This window comes from Conger conger, chromosome 17 (genome assembly GCF_963514075.1).
Source record: "Conger conger chromosome 17, fConCon1.1, whole genome shotgun sequence".
NCBI lineage: Eukaryota > Metazoa > Chordata > Actinopteri > Anguilliformes > Congridae > Conger > Conger conger.
In genome coordinates, this window is record NC_083776.1 from 15,204,939 (window position 1) to 15,225,475 (window position 20,537).

At 41.5% G+C, this 20,537-nt stretch overlaps 1 protein-coding gene across 1 annotated transcript; it reads right to left on the minus strand.

The window, feature by feature from the left end:
* Window positions 1-1,245: 1,245 nt before the first annotated feature.
* On the minus strand, window positions 1,246-18,073 carry LOC133116916 (deoxynucleoside triphosphate triphosphohydrolase SAMHD1-like). The gene is made up of 14 exons (XM_061226929.1): window positions 18,068-18,073; window positions 16,963-17,123; window positions 16,383-16,498; window positions 14,446-14,516; window positions 14,074-14,268; window positions 13,497-13,597; window positions 10,170-10,278; window positions 8,265-8,356; window positions 8,034-8,149; window positions 7,631-7,770; window positions 7,343-7,435; window positions 4,156-4,260; window positions 3,884-4,010; window positions 1,246-2,988 (listed from the first exon to the last, which is right to left on the minus strand). Exons 1-14 carry the CDS (start codon window positions 18,071-18,073, stop codon window positions 2,945-2,947), a joined length of 1,476 nt encoding a protein of 491 aa, XP_061082913.1. The 3' UTR covers window positions 1,246-2,944.
* Between the last annotated feature and the right edge of the window lie 2,464 nt (window positions 18,074-20,537).

A 20,537-nucleotide genomic window follows, 5' to 3' on the forward strand; every position in this document is an offset into this window, starting at 1 on the left:
CTTTCAGTTGGGGTTACACAAGATGCTTTACTTCAAAAGGTTGTGTGTGTTTGAAACTTCTGGCTGCTATTATAAAGGCCACCAACCAGCTTGCTGAAATACTATTTTTTCCCTTTAAATAAAACATAAAGACGCACAGACTGACAATATAAAGGGGTGTACCCTGTGTGGCATTAATAGTTGAATTAATTGCCATTGGTTTGGAGTCAATTGGTTATGTGACCCTTAAGCTATTGAAATATTACTATAATACTTTTAATATCTGTAAAAACTCAAACATGAACTCCTGGGGGGATCCTCTTGATCCTAAATACATTGTCTGAACACTCTCAGCCCTGTGGTTAAAAAGCGATTATTTTATTATTTTACTTGATAACATTTCAGACAACAAAGCACTTTTCAGATGGCCTAAAAATTACAATTCGTTGCGAACATATAAATATTGTTTAAGAATAAATAATGTGCCTAATGGGTAGCTGAAATATTATGCCTTAATGTTGTTCGGTCCCACATCATAACGCGGTTGTTCTGGAATGTGTTACCATTGTCATTTTGAAGTTATTGACGAAATATATTGTTGAATTAAAATTGCGATGAAAAAAGCGTTGCGCCGCGTCCTCTGGGCTCCATTGATTAACGAACAGTTATTTTGAGCACTGTGCACAGTGTTTTGTTGAAGAGCTTAATAGCTCAAGTCCGAAAATCGAATATTAAACCTTACCGCACTTAAACGGCATCAGGCACATACGCTTAAACATTAGCGTTCAACCGTTCCAACTAACACGACTGTTTAGATACAAAAAAATAGCCTACACATGCACAGAAACACATTGAAAACGTACTGTCAATGTGTAAATGTGATAGCCAGCGCCCAGTTATAGCAGTGAAGTAAGTTCCACACCTTATAAGTTCGTATGTATATACAAAACTAGTGCACACACAGACCGTCAGTAGGAACTGGAGCGGGAGGGAGGGTCCAGGTGGTGAAGTATGGAAAGAGAAATGTGTTCCACATTTCAGGAAAATACTCTGTGCTGTTATAAATAGTAAATGAAGACCAATAATTATGAAACCTTAATACACCAAGGGTACAATACTTTAGAAATCTGGGAAAGCTGAACTGCTAAAATAATATCAAGGTTCAATGTTCAATGTTCAATGAAAGTGAAAAAACATAAAAATACAAAAATACAAAAAAGGCAACAGTCTAATCTAAATCAGTGTAATTTTATTTATTTCCCAGCTGCAGTTACATGTACATCAGAGTCAAAACATATGTGAAAGTGTGATAATGATGCCTCCCAACAAAGTTCTTATTCTCATGGTTTTCAAAATAAAAATCTCAAGGAGCTCTGCTTTCAAGCATGGAAAATCAAGTGCTGACCATAGCTTATTGTGGATCTCAACCAAGATGGACGTCAGTATACAGTACATGAGAACCACATGAGAACAATGAATAAGACCTCAAAGCAAGGAGGACAAGAATAAAAAAAATATATATATAAATAAAGTAAAAACACACCAAAAACACCACATTACGGTCACTCCAAATGCACAAAATGTTAACCAGATTTTAGCTGAAATGAATTAAGTTATTCTTATCTCAAGATGCCCACATATAATGTCCTTAGGGATTGCTTACTATCCTATTAGCTGAATTTAACGTTTAAAGCTATATGAAGAAAATAACCTTCACCTTTTTAGGAGCCTAGACTCTGACAAAAAAGCTTGCTAAAATTGTGAGAGTGAGTTCAATGTTTAAAAAAGAAGTATATTGCTGTTTTTGTGAATTACAATGATTTAAAAACAAAACAAAATTACACACAAATGAGCTACAGCTCATTACATAATCAGTGAACGGGAACCGCATTTTGCTAAATAGGCTGATATTAAACCGCGCAGTTAAAACACGTGTTTAGTGCTTTGAATATTATCACTGCGTGTGGTGATAACCATTTATCGTAAAGGTGTACATTCTGCATGTATCTTTGCAATGAGCTTCACTATTGCCGGGATAGAATGGCAACGTCGTGTGGGAGGCTCCACTCCATTTTTTATTTCTCCCAGAATTGTAATTATTTGTATGGCTGGGTGTTTGTCATGGAAGTCACAGGTGATTTTCTATTTTTTTGGCGGTCCCTTTAATTCCCAGTTTCTTCTCCGCGATTGTTTTCGAGGATAACTAATCAAAACAAACGCACGTTCTTTCTGTGATGGACATAGATTTATTTTTACTTCAGTTACTGTCACTACAGTTGAGCACGTTATTCCAGTCGCTTCCAATTGCTTTGCATGTGATATTGCTTAATTTAATAAATTATTTGGTAAATATTTTCTGTGACAAACACCCAGCCTTAATTATTGCTTGGCTGACATCATTAAATGATATTTACTATTAATAATCTGTTTGATGATTTCTCGCTCTGGGGATTGAAATAGTGGTCTTGCTGCAAAGATTATTTCAGTATATCTTCACAGCCTAGATCTGTGTTTCTGTCTTGTGTCTCAGTTTACGTTTGCTCTTTAGAGGTGGAGCAATTTCAGGTACAATTGGTTAACTTTTGTAAATTCAACGGAATACAGAATCAGCCACACTTATAATACCTCCTCCCTTTATTTGCGGGATCCATCACTGAATGCATACGCACTAACATAAGCTCAGCTTGGAGTGAGTCACCTAGATCACATGCGTACTGCGGTTCTAGTCCCGTGCGGTAGTTTGATACATACGCCACATGTTTCCTGGGCAGAATGCGTCATATGTCGCTGAATACATTTTCTTTATAATCTTCCCTTTAGTTTATGAACAGCCATCTCCCATCTGAACACCACCACCTGCTATATAGAAGAGTTTTACTTTTGCAGTCAAGGCACTATTCCCCAAAAAACACAAATATATATGTAAATAAGATGCCCCCTCAGACGACCACCTTCATCTTCATCATCATCTCAGCACTCCATCAGCTTCAGGCCAGGCACATCTACATCCTAAACGAGTGACAAAATGTCAGTGAGGGATGCAATTATTCTACTGCATTAAACTAAATGACTGTTATATGATTCACATTCCTAATACTAGCATTTTTCCAGGACAGCCTTGTCAAGCATCTCCCAATACAATTTATGTTGCCCAACTAAGGCTGCTTCAAAAATGCATTGATCTTCAAAGAGTTTACAAAGATGCATTCATGGATTTGAACACAGATACTACAAGTCAAACAACAGGCAAGGCTCCCATTCAATAAATCACCAATGTGAGTGTTGTGTCACGGAAACAGGCTATTCATCAGAGTGATGTCATATCTTCAAGGGAATTAAGAAGCTACTCTGTCATTGGTCGTGATGTACAGCCGACCAATCTGAAACTAGCACTAGTTAAAAAACTAAAAACACTTAATTCCCCCAAAAGTAATACATAAGATAATTATATTTATTAGGCGCCACGGATGGTGCAGTGGGTAGCACTGCCACCTCACAGCAAGGAGGTCCTGGGTTCGAATCCCCGTCGGCCTCTCTGTGCGGAGTTTGCATGTTCTCCCCGTGTCTGCGTGGGTTTCCTCCGGGTACTCCGGTTTCCTCCCACAGTCCAAAGACATGCAGGTTAGGCTGATTGGAGAGTCTAAATTGCCAGTGGGTATGAGTGTGTGAGTGAATGGTGTGTGTGCCCTGTGATGGACTGGCGACCTGTCCAGGGTGTATTCCTGCCTTTCGCCCAATGTATGCTTGGATAGGCTCCAGCCCCCCTGCGACCCTGTTCAGGATATGCAGGTTAAGATAATGGATGGATGGAATTTTATTTATTATGTTTTTTTCAAATGATAATCTGTGGATAAGGCACCAGATTGGTGGGGAAAAGGGCTGTGCTAGAGGATGGATGTTTAACCTTCGCTCAAGCGGGGACGTTTACGCCACTCCTCAAAGCAGATCTTGGCTGCCTGAAAGTCATCAGTCCTCTTGCAGTAGACCCGGACCAGTTGTTCAGCAAACGTCTTCGGAAGGAGCTGGGACACCTGTGGGCAAGACGGTCCACTGCCAGGCATCAGGAAATGCACAAATGATGGACGGACATGATTCAAGGAAAATAGGATTCATCCTGTACTTCCTGTCTATCCAAAAATTTTCCAGAATTATACAGAAGCCCAAATAACCTCCTACCTCGTCTTCGTTGATGATTCTGGCATTTGTGGAGTCATTCTTGGTGTAAAAATACACGTTATTGATCAGGTTATGGTTTTTCATCCCATAATCCATGTTAATAATCTGCAGGAGTAAAAAGGGAACAAAAGAGCACACACAGAAAGCATGCCAAAATTACTAAAAATTGTGTTATTAGCATGAAACGGAGACTATTATGCCAAGGCTGGCTCTAGCAGCATTGTGAACAAACAACATTCTCAAAAAAGAAAACCAGAGGACAGATAAGGAATTGACTCTGTATATTGTCAGTCTCTGTAAAAATAACATTGCCAAGAACAGTGAAATCACTCGGATGAAAACAGAGAGTGAGACTTCACCCAATTATAAAACAAAGAAATATGGCTGGTAGGTGAACATTAAAAAGATATGGGATACTATAGCACAAAAAAAGCATAATTGGCAAGATGTGACAGACATGCGCTGAACTGAAAATCTGCTCTCACGCCACAATTTGGCAGTTTAATGACAAAGAGATTATACACACACATACACACATTCGCGCCAACATGGCCGGAATATCTTGAACCTCATCTTCCCTCCCAGATCCGCTGGTGTTGATCTCTGTGTGGCTGGTAGCCTCTGGAACTGCCAGTCCGCCGTTCAGAAAGCAGACTTCATATCAGCCTATGCCTCCCACCTCAACCTTGACTTTCTTGCTTTAACTGAAATGTGGCTCTCACCAGAGAACACAGCCATCTCGGCTGCCCTTTGCTCTGCCTTCTGTGTTTCCCACACACCCAGAACCTCTGGCAGAGGAGGTGGCACAGGTCTCCTAATCTCATCCTCATGGAGATCTAGTGTCTTCTCCTCATCCTTCTCCTTCTTCTCTTTTTAATTTCATGCGGTTTCTGTTACTTTCCCATGCAAACTCTTTATTATTGTTGTTTATCGCCCCCCGGGTCCTTTGGGGAGCTTCTTGGATGAGATGGACATCCTCCTTAGCTCCTCACCAGTCAATGGCACTCCCCTGATCCTCCTGGGTGACTTCAACCTGGGGCCAGTCCCCCAGTCCACCTTTCTCTTTTGACCTTACCCTCACACTTTCCCCTCCCACCCACAAAGCAGGCAACCTTCTTGACCTCATCTTCACAAGCTGCACAACAACCAACCTCTCTGTAACACCATTCCATATATCTGACCACTCCTTCATCTCTTTTTCTCTTCCACTCTCCTCTAACACTCATCCATCTCTCCCACCATCCACTATCACCTGTTGGCGGAACCTATGCCACCTGTCTACCTCCACCCTCTCATCTACAATCCTCTGCTCACTACCATCCGCGGAGTCTTTCTCTCGACTGTCTCCCGACGATGCTGCTACAACCCTGCTGCTACACCGCCCTCTGTTCCGGCACCATGCCCTCTTCCCTGAAGAGGGCCAGAGTCACTCCCCTGCTAAAAAAACCTACTCTTGACCCCTCTGCTCTGGATTTCCTCCTACCTCTCTGGTCGCTCCTACCAGGTGACTTGGAGGGGCTCAGTCTCTGACCCTCAACCCCTACAAACTGGAGTCCCACAGGGCTCAGTCCTCTCTTCTTCTCCCTATACACTCTGTCTCTTCCCATGGCTTTTCTTATCACTCTTACGCCGATGACACCCAACTCTTGATTTTCTTCCCCCCCGATACCCAGGTCACCACACAGATCTCTGCCTGCTTGGCTGATATCTCTCCGTGGATGACTTCCCACCACCTGAAGCTTAACCTTGCCAAAACTGAGCTTCTCTACATCCCTGCTAAGTCCTCTCTGACAATCGTCCTCTCACTGACTGTTGAGGACTTTTTAGTTACCTCCTCCCGTACGGCAAAGAATCTTGAACTGCCTCACCCTGGCTCCACAAGTATCCTCCACTGCCAGAACCTGCAGGTTCTTTCTCTACAATATACGCCGTATCCGTCATATCCTGGCGGAGAAAGCCACCCAGCTCCTAGTCCAGGCACTCGTCATTTCCCGCCTGGATTACTGCAACTCCCTCCTAGCCGGTCTCCCAGTTTATGCCATCAAGCCCCTCCAGCTGGTCCAAAATGCTGCAGCCCGCCTGATGACCAGTCAGCCCAGGTCGGCTCATGTCACCCCGCTCCTCATTGGCCTCCACTGGCTTCCTATTGCCGCACGCATCTGATTCAAGGCCCTAGTATTGGCATTTCAGGCTGCTAAGGGGACTGCCCCACCTTTCATACAATGCTTAATCACTCCCTACTCCCCAGCTAGACCACTAGTCCCCAAGTCCCCAGTTGCCAGCTCTGGTCGCCTTATGGTTCCCTCACTACGAGCTCCTGGTGGTCGAGCTGCATCTTCACGCCTGTTTTCCGTTCTGGTTCCTCAGTAGTGGAATGACTTGCCTACCACTGTCAGGACAGCAGAATCCCTCCCCCTATTTCGATGCAGACAAAAAACACACCTTTTCAAACTGTACCTTAGTCCTCCCTCCTGATTTCCCCCGCCCCCGTTTCTGATATCCCTATCCCTCTTGTCTACGCCCCCGCCCCCCAAAAACAAAACAAAAACAATTGCACTTCAATGATGACTATATGTTTAGAACAACTTCTAAAATTCATGTGTATTTTACTAGTTATGGATGTGATGCTTTAACTTGTGGAAGAACCTATGCACTTGTAAATTGCTTTGGAATAAAAGCGTCTGCCAAATGAGAAAAATAATTTAAAAAATAAAAACAGGGCTGGGTTTGGATAACAGCCCAGTTTTGCAATGTGGTGTGGCTGTGAGTATCTGAACCTTGAAAAGAGTATGCCATGAAATCAATTCTCAATGTAAACATTGTTTCTTACCTTGCCATATGACCAAGTATGCTCAAAGCCAACTCTAATCCAACAGAGATGAAATGTGTGCTTCACAATGCTTGATAAATATATTGTGATAAATTTAGCATAGCATCTTAGCATCTTGACTGGTAACCACAGTCAAGGCTGACAAACATGAACATTTCAAAACATGGTTAAACGCAGGCCAAGCAGAAATGTAAAAGTAAATGGTATTCGCATTGTTAAATACAATAGTGCCATGATGTAGTATGAAGTATTTGGAAATGGAATTCTTATAATAATTATAACTGACCTGCATGGTGTACATAAGGTTTCAATCAGAGAACAGTTGCAAAGAGGCATTATTGTAGACATTTGACTCACAGTGACTTCGAAATCTTCAGCCTGAAGTGGTACACTTCTTCTGCTGTCAGGCAAGGCTTGAGCAATGCTGGCTGCTATCGCGGCGCGCACATCCTGAAGAAAAATGGACCACCCGAGTCAGAGTGATGAAAGACCTACTACAGAACAGTGACACAAAGTAGACAGAGGTATAAAGGCACTGATTGTGTTAGAAATGCTCTGTCAAGGCTCCCTGTCATTCCCACCATCTCCTTCTTTCACTCTCTCCCCCATTTTACAGCGTCTACAGACTGGTTCATCTAGTCTCACCGATGTGTCTGCCACAGGATTCTTGCATCGGATCTCGCCCAAAAACATGTAGATCTTGCGACAATTGATGTTGTCTAGGATGACCCGAGCGTCATCCAGGTCTTGAGACGAGGAGTACAGGATCTGCTGGAAGATGTGGTCTGAAAAGGGAATGGGGGGGGGGGGGGTTCTTCTTCTTCTTATTATTATCAGGTGTAGTCTTAATTCTTAAGCCTAAACGTTCTCAAGAGCTAAACAACTTTCAAAAACTTGGGCTGCATATAGCTGATGCAGATAGCACCTGCTCTTTAGTAAATTAGGTACCATTGTGTTTTAACAGGCACTTAATTTGCAGCTCTTCCTTTAAATCTCGGCAATATGAGAGCCTTCCATCCCTATATAACAGGTAAGTAAAGTGCCTAACCGGTGAGTTTGGTATAAGCCTCCATATCGTTAATGGCAGTGGAGAGGGAGAAAGTCTTGCCATGAGAGCCTATGATCTGAATGTAGTTGTCAGCCATCACAAAAGCCTCTGTTATCCTGTAGACAAGAGAAGCCATCACTGCTTACATTCATATCATTATGGCAAAGCAATATTGGACATGGTTCCCCAGTATGAGCTGGGGTCTTTTTGGAAAAGTGTGAAGGTACTCACATTGTTGCGATGATGTTTCCCACTTTGTGCTGGTAGGCCCGGCGATGAAGGCTATACCGTGTGTAGAACATGTCGTACAAATTTTCCATTTCCTGGAACCAACAGAAATTGGCAAGGTGCTCACAAAACCATACGATTAACATACGCATCATAATGGCAAAACAAAAGTCCTAATAATATCAAAATAATAAATCATATCAGCAAAAGGGAAGTTTGGTGCAAGTATAATCCATGTGCAATGTATGAGACTTGTTTGATTCTAAAATACAAAGATACTTAAACTAGGTCTTCAGCTTCTGATGGGAATGGCGAGTATCTGTCCCAGTGAAAGTCATTTGCTTCGACCCCCCTGATCAAATCCTATCAAAAATCAAAGGCCTGGTTTGTGCTTTTATTTAGTGTAGTTTTTATATACTGGAGAATGTAGTCAGATTCCCATGCACATAATGCATGTAGATTTTGTTGTGGTGTCTATAGCCAGACCCACATAGTGCGTATAGCCTTTGTCAGGTATGACTTTTAAGACAATTTGGTTTCTCTTGTAAAACTTTTATTTATATTTAATTTGGAATTGAATGTGATTAAGTAAGTAACCTGCCTGGTAAAATACATTGTTGGTTACTCCCTAGAGTTGGTCTAGGGAGGTTGCAAATTTACGCTTAATGTATCATGGCATATTGCACCCGTAGGCAGTAAATCAATCGCCTCCGCTAGTCAGTTCATTCATGTCAAGAACAGTCATAGCTAATGTTGGTCTTCTTGGGTCCCTGAGCCGCCATCGGCTACACCCAATAGCAGTTATTTCTGCGACCTCTGTAATGACTGTAGATATCTAGCCAGCTTGTAAGACATGCAGAGGACTATTCAGGGAGTCTGTTACGGTACAGGATTCCTTTAGCGATCAAGTCTAAATTATAAATAAGAAATCTACCAAAGCTAGATAACTCATCTAAATTGTTATTAAAATGGAGTCAGATAATAAATACAAAGGTAGTGTTGTTGAAATTATATATTCATGTGATTATTTTATTATTAATTACTTATCCTATTATTGTTGCTTATGCTGGAGTGATCCAGATCATACATAATTGTTAAAGTACCATAACTTTCTTTGTGCTAATGAATATTGTGTGAGTGGAGATGTCTCTCCCTGTCTGTACTATGGGCCTCCAAGGCCACGGCCATTAACTGTGTGTTCTGGACTATCTTGTCTTGGTGCCTGAGAGCCTGCAGAACCAAAAACATAAGACCTCATGACGGAAGCTACCATGGGGATTATCTTCCTGGAAATAGGGATTTAAAACAAGATAAGATAGATTTCTCAGACACGCAGTTAATTGCACAGGCCCCTGCGTATACATCATGCTGGAATGTTTTGAGAACATGTATCTGCATAGACAGTACCTTGAAGGGGGAGATATGAATAAACAATCTGTTGTAAGGAGAAGAGTGGTGGATTGTCTTTGAATATTGATCATTGGGAATATTAATATTCAAAGGGGGCGTACATTTGTTGCGCGCTGCACATACATATATCCAGACAAAGGAGAAAAACCTTTGTCCTTGTTTTTGCATGTAACTTGGACCCTATGCGCATAGTAAAGATTGGATTTTATGTACTGTCTCTGTCTCTGAGTGTTTTCTTACAGGAATAAATTAAAATTCCCACCACATAGAGTGGTACTACTGTCTTTGTAACTTGGTTTATTTATTGGCTGATCTAGTCATTAACCATTAACATTTAATCCTACTAACCTCATTCAGGTCAGAAGGACAAGCACACAGATACCTTCACCCTCGCTAAATTCTGTCGTTGGGTTCGTGCAAGGCTTATTCCAGATACAATAGATTCCATTTCACAATGTGGTGTGTGGGGTCCTAGTCTCTGCACGGTGGCACCAGTACCTTGTCTCTAGGGCAGATGTGCTTCAATCCGTCCACCTCACACACACGTAAAAATTTCAGGTAGCGTCGGTGGTCAAAGCTATTTTTCATGCCCAGGTAGTAGGAGTCTCTAATGGCAAAGAGAGAAGTTTGTAAAGATTATGGAAATTGGTTAAAAAAATTTAATTAAATTAATCATTAACTGGCAAACAGACCCAACTGTCATGACATGCACGTTGCTTGTTCTGAGTAATTGACTCATTCATTGAAAGGGGCATGTTCAAAATAATAGCAGTGTGGATTTAAATAAAAACAGATGTCATTAATTGTCCTTTATTAAGGAAGAAGGGAAGCAAATGTTTCGCACATTGTCATAAAATATATTTCCTTCTGAATTGCTAAGAAACATTGTTCGGAGGACCAACGTCATTTTATTAAAAAGTTGGAGAGGGGAAAACGTATAAAGAAGTGCAGCAAATTATAGGATGCTTGGCTAAAATTATCTCAAATGCTTTAAAATAGCAACAAAAACCCGAAACACATGGAAGAAAACGAGCAACTACTGTTAAAACGGATCGAAGAGTAGTCAGAATGGCAAAGATTCAGCCATTCATCAGTTCCAGAAAGATCAAAGATGATCTACAATTACAAGTGCTGTTAGTCAGGATGATCGAAGCTAAGCTATCAGCAAGAAGCCGCCCGTAAAGCACCATTGTTGAAAAAACTGCATGTGCACAATCGGTAAAAAATTGCCAAGGAACACATCGATTGGCCCAAAGGGAAATGGCGTAACATTCTGTGGACTGATGAGAGTAAAATTGTTATTTTCTGGTCTAGTGTTCATCGACAGTACTTCAGAAATGGGTGTTTCAACAAGACAACAACCCCAAACACATGAGTAAGTGAGCAACATCTTGGTTCCAGACAAAAAGGATTGAGATAATGGACTGGCCAGCTCAATCCCCCAACCTCAACCCCATTGAAAACTTGTGGGGTGACATTAAAAATGCAGTTTCTGAAGCAAAACCCAAAAATTCACAGGAACTGTGGAATGTAGTTTGTTCATCCTGGGCTGAAATACCTGTTTCTAGGTGGCAGAAGTTGGTTGACTCGATGCAACGCAGATGCACAGCAGTTATCAAAAACAATGGTTATGCAACTAAATATTAGTTCAGTCATTTAAAGTGAAGTTAAATCTTGAAATATTTATTCAGTTTATACAGTAAGTGGTTGAGTTCGAAGAGAAAAATGTAGACAGATTAATATTCCTTTTCTTTGCTTCCTGTAAAAGAATAATGCATACATTTGAAATATGGGACTAAAAGCTATTTAAAAATATCTGCACTTTATTCACTTTTTTTAATGAACTGCTATATATATATATTTTAAGTGAGGACTGTAAACAGGCGGTTCTAAAGTGGTCATCAACTGATTATTCTGGGATGGATAGAACTATAGTTTATAATTGAATATTACTGTCAGAGAAATAACCAAAAAAGTACTAGTTCCATATGAATAAAAAATAATCTAAATTGGGGATGAACAATAACATCATCATTGAATAGTTATGAACTGATAATAGCTTAATAATCATTTAGTTTCAAGTTATATTTTTGTTAAAACACAGCAAGTACTTTTTGTGTTATTTCTCAGAGACCCACCAAGTATAAACTATGTAGAGTGAGGTCTGTAAGTATTTGGACAGTGGCACAATTGATTTTCTTTTGGCTCTGCAGCACATTGGATTTAAAATGAAACAATGAATAAAATGAGATTAAAATACAGACTGTCACCTTCAATTTGAAGGTACTGTATGTACGTCATCAGGTGATCTATATAGGAATTGTATCCTTTTTTATACATAGTCCCCCCATTTTAGGAAACCAAATGTAATTGGACAGTTGGCTTCTCAGCTGTTCTGATGTGATAGGTGTATTCAATCGCTTCCTTAGTGCAGGTATAAGAAAGATTTCAGTATCAAGTCTTGATTATAGGCTTTGGATTGCCTTTGGAGTCTGTCATTGGAATTTGTCAACATGAGGACCAGAGTTGTCAGTGACAGTTGACAGTCAAAGAAGCAATTATGAAGCTGAGAAATAGGAAAAGTCCATCAGCGATATATTAGGCTTACCAAAATAAACAAGTTGGAACATAATTAAGAACTGGTGAGCTCAGTAAAAGGAGCTGCCGAAGAAGAAAGAGGTGTACAGTTGATGACCAAATAAAGAAAAACCAAAAAAACACCTGTCTAGCAGATCAGAAACACTCTTCATCATGCAGGTGTGGATGTGACTACTGTCTGCAGAAGATAACAGAAATACAGAGGCCACACTGCAAGATGCAAACCATTAGTAAGCAGGAAAAACAGGATGGCCAGATTACAGCTTCCTAATAAGAACCTAAAGGAGGCTGCAGAGTTCTGGAAAAAGGTATTTTGGAAAGACAAGATCAAGATTGACTTGTAACAATGTGATGGCAAAAAGGGAGTAGGCCAAAAGTGGCCACCATCTGCCCATGAACCAAAGCAAACCCCTTCATCTGTGTAACATGGTGGTGGCGGTGTTACCATTTAGGCATGCATGGCTGCCATGCATGCTGGCTCATTAACTCTGGTCCTCGTGGTCACTCCAATGGCAATCCTAGAATCAGGACTAGATACTGGCCGATTTCTTATACCTGTACTAAGGAAGTGATTGAACACACAAGTAATCAGAAAAAGCGGAGAAGCCAACTGTGCAATTACTTTTGGTCTTTTAAAATGGGGGGAATGTGTATGATGGACCATAATGATATGATGACAAGCAACTCCAGACTGCCAGTAAATAGTACCACTAAATAGTATCTATTTATAAATCCTGGCCTTCAAAACCCTATGTTTCTGGCTCCACTACACTATGTCCTGGCAAGCTATTCCACATACTCTCTGTGAATTAAAAAAAAAAAAATTATTTTCTCATTTCCAAATATGCCCCCTCGTTCTGCTAACCAAACTCCTGAATAATTGCCTGTACTTCACTTAGTTAATCCCTTTAAGAAATGTAAAAGCCTCAATCAAATCACCCCTAAGTCTCATGATCTAGCTTTCCTTATTAGTCCCCATGAAGTCTGAGTAATGGGTCCTTATTACACCCCTACATCTCCCTTTACCAATCTTAAAGAGATTAAGCATCTTGAATCTTTCTGATGTCAATCTGGTTGCCCTTCTTTGAACGTTTTCGAGCACCACTATATCTTTCTTGTAGTGCAGAAGGTGGGAACTTTGTTGCAGGAAATCAGCCTAGCGTTTGAGAAGATATTGATATCAGCCCCAGAATTTCCATAAAGTGCACTTCTCCCAAAATCACTCACCGAGCAAGATAATCGAACTTGTCCACATCAATTCCATTCTTGCGGTTGGCCACAATCTCATACAAGAAAGATTTTTCTTTCCCTCTTCCTTTATATGGCCACTGCAGAGATGAGAAAGTAAGAACAATATTTGGAACCTAGAACAGAAAAAGCCACTAGAGAAGAGATATGTAAGAATAGAGAGCAGGCCTGTGTGTTTGGGTTACATTACATTATCGGCATTTGGCAGACGCTCTTATCCAGAATGACGTACAGTTGATTAGACTAAGCAGGAGACAATCCTCTCCTGGAGCAATGCAGGGTTAAGGGCTTTGCTCAAAGGTCCAATGGCTGTGTGGAACTTATGGTGGCTACACTGGGATTAGAACCACCAACCTTGCCTATCCCAGTCATTTACCTCAACCACTTTTCTACAGTCTGCCCCAGGTTCTACCTCGCTGGAAGGTTCCACTTCGCTGGAAGAGTCCACCTCGCTGGAAGGTTCCACCTCGTTGGAAGAGTCCACCTCGCTGGAAGGTTCCACCTCGTTGGAAGAGTCCACCTCGCTGGAAGGTTCCACCTCGTTGGAAGAGTCCACCTCGCTGGAAGGTTCCACCTCGTTGGAAGAGTCCACCCTGGGTCCGGCGATCAGTTCCTCAATAAACACCAAATCGGAAGGCTCCGTCTCGGTGATCTGTTCCTCAGACAGCTTCAGCCCATGACGCTTCATCACTGGCTCCAGTTTGTTTACCTCGATCAGGTAATTTAACATTTTCACAGACGCATCCTCATGCTAGGGCACGCACAGACAGACAGACAGACAGACAGACGGACAGACAGAATGAAGGATAAGCATAAGCATAAGCACCAGCATAAACCGATACGCATTGTGTGGTTTGTAGAATAATGTAAAAGCAAAAATACAGGCAACAAAAGAACAGGACACAAAAGAGTAGAAGTTGAAAAATACCGTCCATCTGAAACCCGGGCGTGCTCTTGGGATGAACATTCCATCGAACGTGTGGGAGAAAGGGCCATGTCCTGACCACAGCAAGAGAGATGAAAGAGGGGATAAGAACTGTCACTCAGAATAAAAATATATACGATAACAATTGGGGAAAAATAAAACCGAAAGAATAATAAAATATATTACAATAGGGAAGATGACGCTCCTTATAGCAGACCTTTAAAAATAGCAACAAAATCAATCAATAACGTGACTACATTATCCTCCAACTTCAATAAGGAAAGAGATGCAAATCAACAGACAGTGTAGGCTAATTAGTGTTCCGTTTCAACCTGACAGAAGATGCATGTTATGGCTCAGACACGGACACAGATTTGAGGACGTCTGGACAGATAACCGCACCCAGCACCAACAGGGCTGTTTCGACTGGACAGGATTCTGAATGCGTCAGGATTCTTCTGACAATATTGATGAACTCACATACTGTATGTGGTTTACAGTTGCTTTTTGTGAGGATGCTGTGATTTCTTCAAAACTAGCGAAGATTTATCCCAACAATTAGCCTTAGGTTAATAAGTCACTGGAGGGTTTATTGGCCAAAGAGCATTCCAATGATGAGGCTGCCGAAAGAGAAACCATCAATGTAAAAGGAAAAAATTGAGGGTAGGCTTGGTTCAAATTTGAGATTGGCTTGGAATGGAATGAAAACTATGGTTGGGCTGCAGGAGATGAAAATTGAGAATGTGGTGAACAGTAAGCTTGAGGTCCGTCCAACTTGGTGTGGATTCAGGGTACCCAAGCTCAAGTATAAGAGAACCATTAATCTGCCGAACAAGCACAAGTAATCATACTTTTTATTTATTTCATACCACTGTTATAATGTGTGGTTATTTGCATTACAGTCACATTCCTGTCAGCTTTGACCAGTCTGGCCATTCTCCTCTCATTAACAAGGCATTTATGTCTGCAGAACTGCTGCTCACTGGATTATTTTTTTTTGCACCATTCTTTGCAAACTCTAGAGACTAGTGTGTGTGAAAATGTGAAAAGTGCTCGGTGAGTGAATGTATTGCTGACTACCTTAGACCTGTCATTTTAAGTGTTCTTTCAACTTGTGTGTTCTGTGTTCTTTTAAATCTTTCTGCAAATTGCCCTTCGAGGGACAATAACAGAATTGTATTGCAGTGCATTCCCTGTACTGGTGAGGGAAACTGACTTGCATTATATTTACTTACCTGTCAGGTTCTTTGTTTTTCATTGTCAGTTTTTCTCTAAGTTGTTAGCTTTTCCATAGCTTTACCTTAGTCTGTTTCCTGGTTGTTCCATTCATTCATTAATTTCATCTGTGTTTTATTTAGTGTCTCCGCCTTCCCAGTCCTTATATGTACTTCCTTTCTGTATCCTGTCATTCCACTCACCTGTTCCTCATTATCATGCTTGTTATGTCCATGTATTAAACTCCCTTTGTTTCTGTCCTTTGTTGCCAGATTGTTGTGTGTCCTGACCATACTTTCTCATTTCTGATTGATCGCCATTAAGGCCTGTTTTGTCTCCAGCTCTAGATTTATCCTTCTGTACTGATTTGACCAAAAGTTTTTCGCCCGTTTGGCTTCTTGGTTTTTGTTTCCGGATTCTGTTTTTGTTTGGACTGCCCATGTGTTATCAACCCGTTCCCTGTGACTTTGACTTGGATTACTCCTGATATATCGGTTTGCTGGTGTACCAACCCATTGCATGGACTCTCGTTTACAAACTGCCGGTTCTCTGTTGCTACCTTTTGCTGGCTATCGACCTTCGCCTGTTTACTCTGCTGCAAAGAAAATTAAGACTTGAAAGCTTACTCCTGTGGTCGCGCGACTGGGTTACTGTTCTGGTCCCTGACAATACCAACTGTTTAGGGTAAGAGGAAGATGTATTGACGGAGGGGCTGTGAAACATACCAAGGTCATGGCACAGTCCTGCTATCTGGACACACAGTATGTCGTTCTCAGTAATATTCAGCTCAGGCTGGCGCTGTTTCAGGGCATTCATCAGTTCTCCTGCCAGGTAGCACACCCTGCCAGAAAGACCACATTCTTTTACATTGTTTACAGTACATTATTTGGTAAGTGGATACCCAGAGGCAAATTGGATCCACCCAGTGGATCCACCCAATTTACACAGCTAGATGCCAATTTTCAATGATAGGATTTTAGAGGCCCACCCTGGGAATCAAATCATTTGGTTACAAACTCACCTTCTTGACAACTAGCACACACTGCTACTCTGTGCTATAAGCTCTTGACCCACACTCAAAAATATACTTACTCTGACACTTTTAAGAGCTGCCAAATCATACCCTGCTTTTATTTTTCAATGCATAATTGTTATGTTTTATGCTTCATTCACGACTGTCGTAAAAATGCTATTAATTGAACATTTCCGAAATAATAAAATATTAAAATTGGTTAAGGTAATAAAAACCTTTGCCATGCAAGACCCAAATGGCACTTGAGCCCTTTTAAAGGGAACATGACGTACCCAATAGAGTGTTCAAAGCGGGTGTGGCAGGCTCCCGGGAAAACAAAGTCTGTGGCTCCCAGCTGCTTGAGGTGGCGCAGACGCTGGAACTGAGGTGTGTCAATAATGCTCACCAGCAAAGGGTGCAATTCAATAGAGCCGTGGATAGGGTCATTGAACACCTATAACGATGTGAGGAATCAAAGCAAAGGAAAATGCTGAAGACCAATCCATATTGAGTTAAACTTGAGTTTGCTTTATTGGCATGAAATACAGTAGTGTGCAAAAGCCTAGATTTAAAAAAAAGTCTAATTTATTTTCTTGTTTTCTACATTAGTTTGTCAGTAGAAAATAACTAATTTGAGACAAACATTAATTATCCAAAAGATTAAATGTTACGGAGGTTGCTCAAAACAACCTACCAGCCAATTTTCTGAGAAGACAGTTTACCTAAGAGATTTGATGTGGGTTTTAAGGTTATTGGTGGTCAAAATAAATATTGATTTAGTTTAACTGTTTACTACTCTTTATAATACATTTTTCTATATTTTTTCAACTTTTAATTTAATTATTCTAAAACCATCTTCGCTTTACATATGTTTTTTTACAAGTGCATAAGACTTTTGCACAACACTGTACATACAGCAAATATAGAGAAAGGGTAACACACAAGTAGTGCTGTAGAAGGTCATGGATACAGTAGTGTGCAGTGATGATTATACACTTAACACAATGAAGATAAATCATAAACCAAGTACTATTCAAGTATTTATTTAATGTAATATTGGTTCATGTAGATGAAAACAAGTAAACAGATAACAATATATTGTGAAAACAAAAAATAGTCTCTTTTGGAGAAAAAAGTCAATATCTAGTGTGGCCAAAACCCTTGCATTTACCCTTGCTTTGCATTTAATCGTTCACATATTTTTTATATTTCTTCCCTTGTTAAACCATTCCATATGGTTTGAAGTTAATTCCAAAGAGATTCTTTCAATGTTACAACAGATGTATTTATCTTGGTATCCAGCAAATCCCAGATTTGCTCAATCGGATTAAGGTCTGGACTGGGGGCCACGTCATAACTTTTATGTCACCAGATGATTTGTTTCATCAAGTCACCAACCGGCATCATGTAAGGCTACAATGCGGCTACGAACAATCTCAGAGAGCTCCTTCCATCGTGCCATCGTGTTTAACACTGTGACACTGCTCAAAGTTTGTGTTACCTTAAAAGAAGTAATATTGCAGAATAATGTTGCTTCAAACCAGTTTAAACACATTGTTTAGCATCAACAATCATGGAATGAGCCTTCAAACATGCATTCATGCAATTCATTTTTCTTAAAAAATTACATTTTCAGTGTTTCTTTTTATTAGTTGTACTTTTACCCCAATGTAAATGGTTGGCATTCATATAGCGCCTTTATCCAAAGTGCTGTACAATTGAAGCTCTCATTCACTCAGTCATACACCAACGGCAATTGGCTGCCATGCAAGGCACCAACCAGCTCATCAGCTTTGACATGCCCAAGGTAGGAATTGAACCGGCAACCCTCCGACTGCCAGACGACTGCTGACGACCACCTGAGCCAATGTCGCCCCCAATGTAATTGTGGGAATGATTTTTTTGTTCTCATTGCCTACAATAGTATTGTTCAATACATTTTCACCAAAACATTTTAAAGAAGTAATATATTTGGACCCATTTTAGACAAATGTGGAGGTGTATAATCATCACTGCACATTTGAACCATTTCAAACACAATGAACACAATCACTCTCCCCCCTGTGTATTAAATGTCTGCTCATTTGAGCAAAAAGTGCAGTTTTACCTTGCTGTCTTGCATCTTGATTGTCGATTGCCAAGGAATGCAGAAGCTAACTAACTAATTCACATACAGTAACACGACTTCGTCCGTGGCAGCCGAATTCAATGCTTGGGCTTTGTAGATCAAGTCTTGTCGAATTTATAATGTCTTCCCACCGGCTATTTAAATGCTGTGTAATCCCTCCTCCTGTTTGTCGACGGGTGAGTAACCGTCGAAAGATGCTGCGCCCAATGTCAACTCAAGCTTTCCACTAGTTAACTCATACCAGGCATGCTGCTCAACCAGCTTCTTTGCATTGTATGGTAACAAGTATAAGAAACATGACAACTGCCACAATAAGACCATTACATTTAGATTTACATTTTAGTCATTTGGCAGACACTTTTAATCCAATGACTTACAAGTGCATAGGTTCTTCCACAAGTCAAAGCATCACATCCATAACTAGGAAAATACATAGGAAGTGCTGATTTTTTTTTTTGGGGGGGGGGGGGGGTTAGACAAGAGGGATAGGGATATCAGAAAGGGGGGCCGGGGAAATCAGGAGAGAGGGCGAAGGTAGAGTTTGAAAAGGTGTGTTTTTAGTCTGCGTCGAAATAGGGGGAGGGATTCTGCTGTCCTGACAGTGGTAGGCAAGTCATTCCACCACTGAGGAACCAGAACGGAAAACAGGCATGAACGTGCAGCTCGACCGGCAGGTGCTCGTAGTGAGGGAACCATAAGGCGGCCAGAGCTGGCAGACCGGAGTGGTCTAGCTGGGGAGTAGGGAGTGATCAAGGATTGTATGTAAGGTGGGGCAGTCCCCTTAGCAGCCTGAAATGCCAACACTAGGGCCTTGAATCGGATGCATGCGGCAATAGGAAGCCAGTGGAGGCCAATGAGAAGCGGGGTGACATGAGCCGACCTGGGCTGACTGGTGATCAGGCGGGCTGCAGCATTCTGGACCAGCTGGAGGGGCTTGATGGCACACGCTGGGAGATCGGCTAAGAGGGAGTTGCAGTAATCCAGGCGGGAAATGACGAGCGCCTGGACTAGGAGCTGGGTGGCTTTCTCCGCCAGGATATGACGGATACGGCGTATATTGTAGAGAAAGAACCTGCAGGTTCTGGCAGTGGAGGATACTTGTGGAGCCAGGGTGAGGCAGTTATCAAGAGTTACCCCAAGATTCTTTGCCGTATGGGAGGAGGAAACTACAAAGTCCTCAACAGTCAGTGAGAGGTCGATTGACAGAGAGGACTTAGCCGGGATGTAGAGAAGCTCAGTTTTGGCAAGGTTAAGCTTCAGGTGGTGGGAAGTCATCCACGCAGAGATATCAGCCAAGCAGGCAGAGATCTTTGTGGTGACCTGGGTATTGGGGGGGGAAGGAAATACCGAGTTGGCGTAAGAGTGATAAGAAAAGCCATGGGAAGAGAAAACAGAACCAAGAGACATGGTGTATAGCGAGAAGAGGAGAGGAGAGGACCAAGAACTGTCCCTCCAAGTCACCTGGTAGGAGCGACCAGAGAGGTAGGAGGAAAACCAAGCGAGTGCAGATCCTGTGACACCCATCCCAGTCAACGATGAGAGAAGAATCTCATGGTTGGCTATATTGAAGGCGGCCGACAGGTCGAGGAAGATGAAAACAGAGGAGAGGGATTTGGCTTTAGCAGAGTGGAATGCCTCAGTGACCGCGAGCAGGGCGGTCTCAGTGGAGTGGCCACTCTTGAAGCCGGACTGGTTGGGGTCATGGAGATTGCTGTGAAGAAGATAAGTGGACAGTTGGGA